We start from the raw sequence: 627 nt of genomic DNA, 5'->3' as shown, positions 1-627 counted from the left end.
CGGCCCCGGGAGCCCCACGGCAGCTCCCGCCGCCCCGCGGGGACTCAGCGCGCACACACACACAACCCACCCCAGCACCCCAGCGGCGGCGAGAAGGGGCCGGTGCAGCGGGCCGAGGGGTCGCGCACTCACCGGTGCCTCGGGTACGAGGCGGCGCAGCTCGGCCTTGAGGCGGCGCACGGTCCAGGCGGGGGCGGCGCGGAGGCGCAGATCGGGGTGCCGCTGTGTGGGGCTCCGGACGAGCAGCGCCAGCGACTCCTCCATGGCGGGACCAGAAGGGGGGCGGCCGGCACCCCGCCCCGCAGAGCACTTTATAGGCGCCCGCCGCGCCCCGCCCTGCCGCAGGGTCGCGGTGGCTGCAACCGATTGGCCGCGGCGGGAGCGGGGGGACGGGGCTTCCACGTGGGCCAATGGGACGGAGCCCCGCCCGCGGGGGCCGGGGGAGGGCGGTGGCGGGAGACGGAGGGGCTGATTGGGCGGTGCCGGGTGAGGGGCGGGGGCTCCAGAGCTCAGAGCAGCGTCACCATGGCGACCGTGATCCCGCCCCACCGGGCCGGGGCCGTGAGGGGCGGGCGGCTATTGCGGGGGCGGCGGGGCCCGGTCCCGCTGTCCCCGCCCGCGCCGGGC

The 627-nt window shown here is 79.1% G+C and overlaps 2 protein-coding genes across 2 annotated transcripts in view; one reads left to right on the top strand and one right to left on the bottom strand.

Annotated features, from left to right (window-relative positions):
- HERPUD1 (homocysteine-inducible, endoplasmic reticulum stress-inducible, ubiquitin-like domain member 1) overlaps window positions 1-264 on the bottom strand; it is a 6,941-nt gene extending 6,677 nt beyond the window's left edge. Inside the window, exon 1 of the mRNA XM_010583217.1 lies at window positions 133-264. Within this exon, the coding sequence (XP_010581519.1) occupies window positions 133-264 (132 nt within the window). The remainder of the gene's footprint in view (window positions 1-132) is intronic.
- A 261-nt stretch (window positions 265-525) lies between these two features.
- Window positions 526-627, top strand: part of PARD6A (par-6 family cell polarity regulator alpha) — an 8,308-nt gene continuing 8,206 nt past the window's right edge. Inside the window, exon 1 of the mRNA XM_010585180.1 lies at window positions 526-561. Within this exon, the coding sequence (XP_010583482.1) occupies window positions 526-561 (36 nt within the window). The remainder of the gene's footprint in view (window positions 562-627) is intronic.

Source organism: Haliaeetus leucocephalus, unplaced genomic scaffold, assembly GCF_000737465.1.
Source record: "Haliaeetus leucocephalus isolate CR32 unplaced genomic scaffold, Haliaeetus_leucocephalus-4.0 Scaffold92, whole genome shotgun sequence".
NCBI classification, from domain to species: Eukaryota; Metazoa; Chordata; class Aves; order Accipitriformes; family Accipitridae; genus Haliaeetus; species Haliaeetus leucocephalus.
This window is presented reverse-complemented; position numbering and strand designations above follow the sequence as displayed.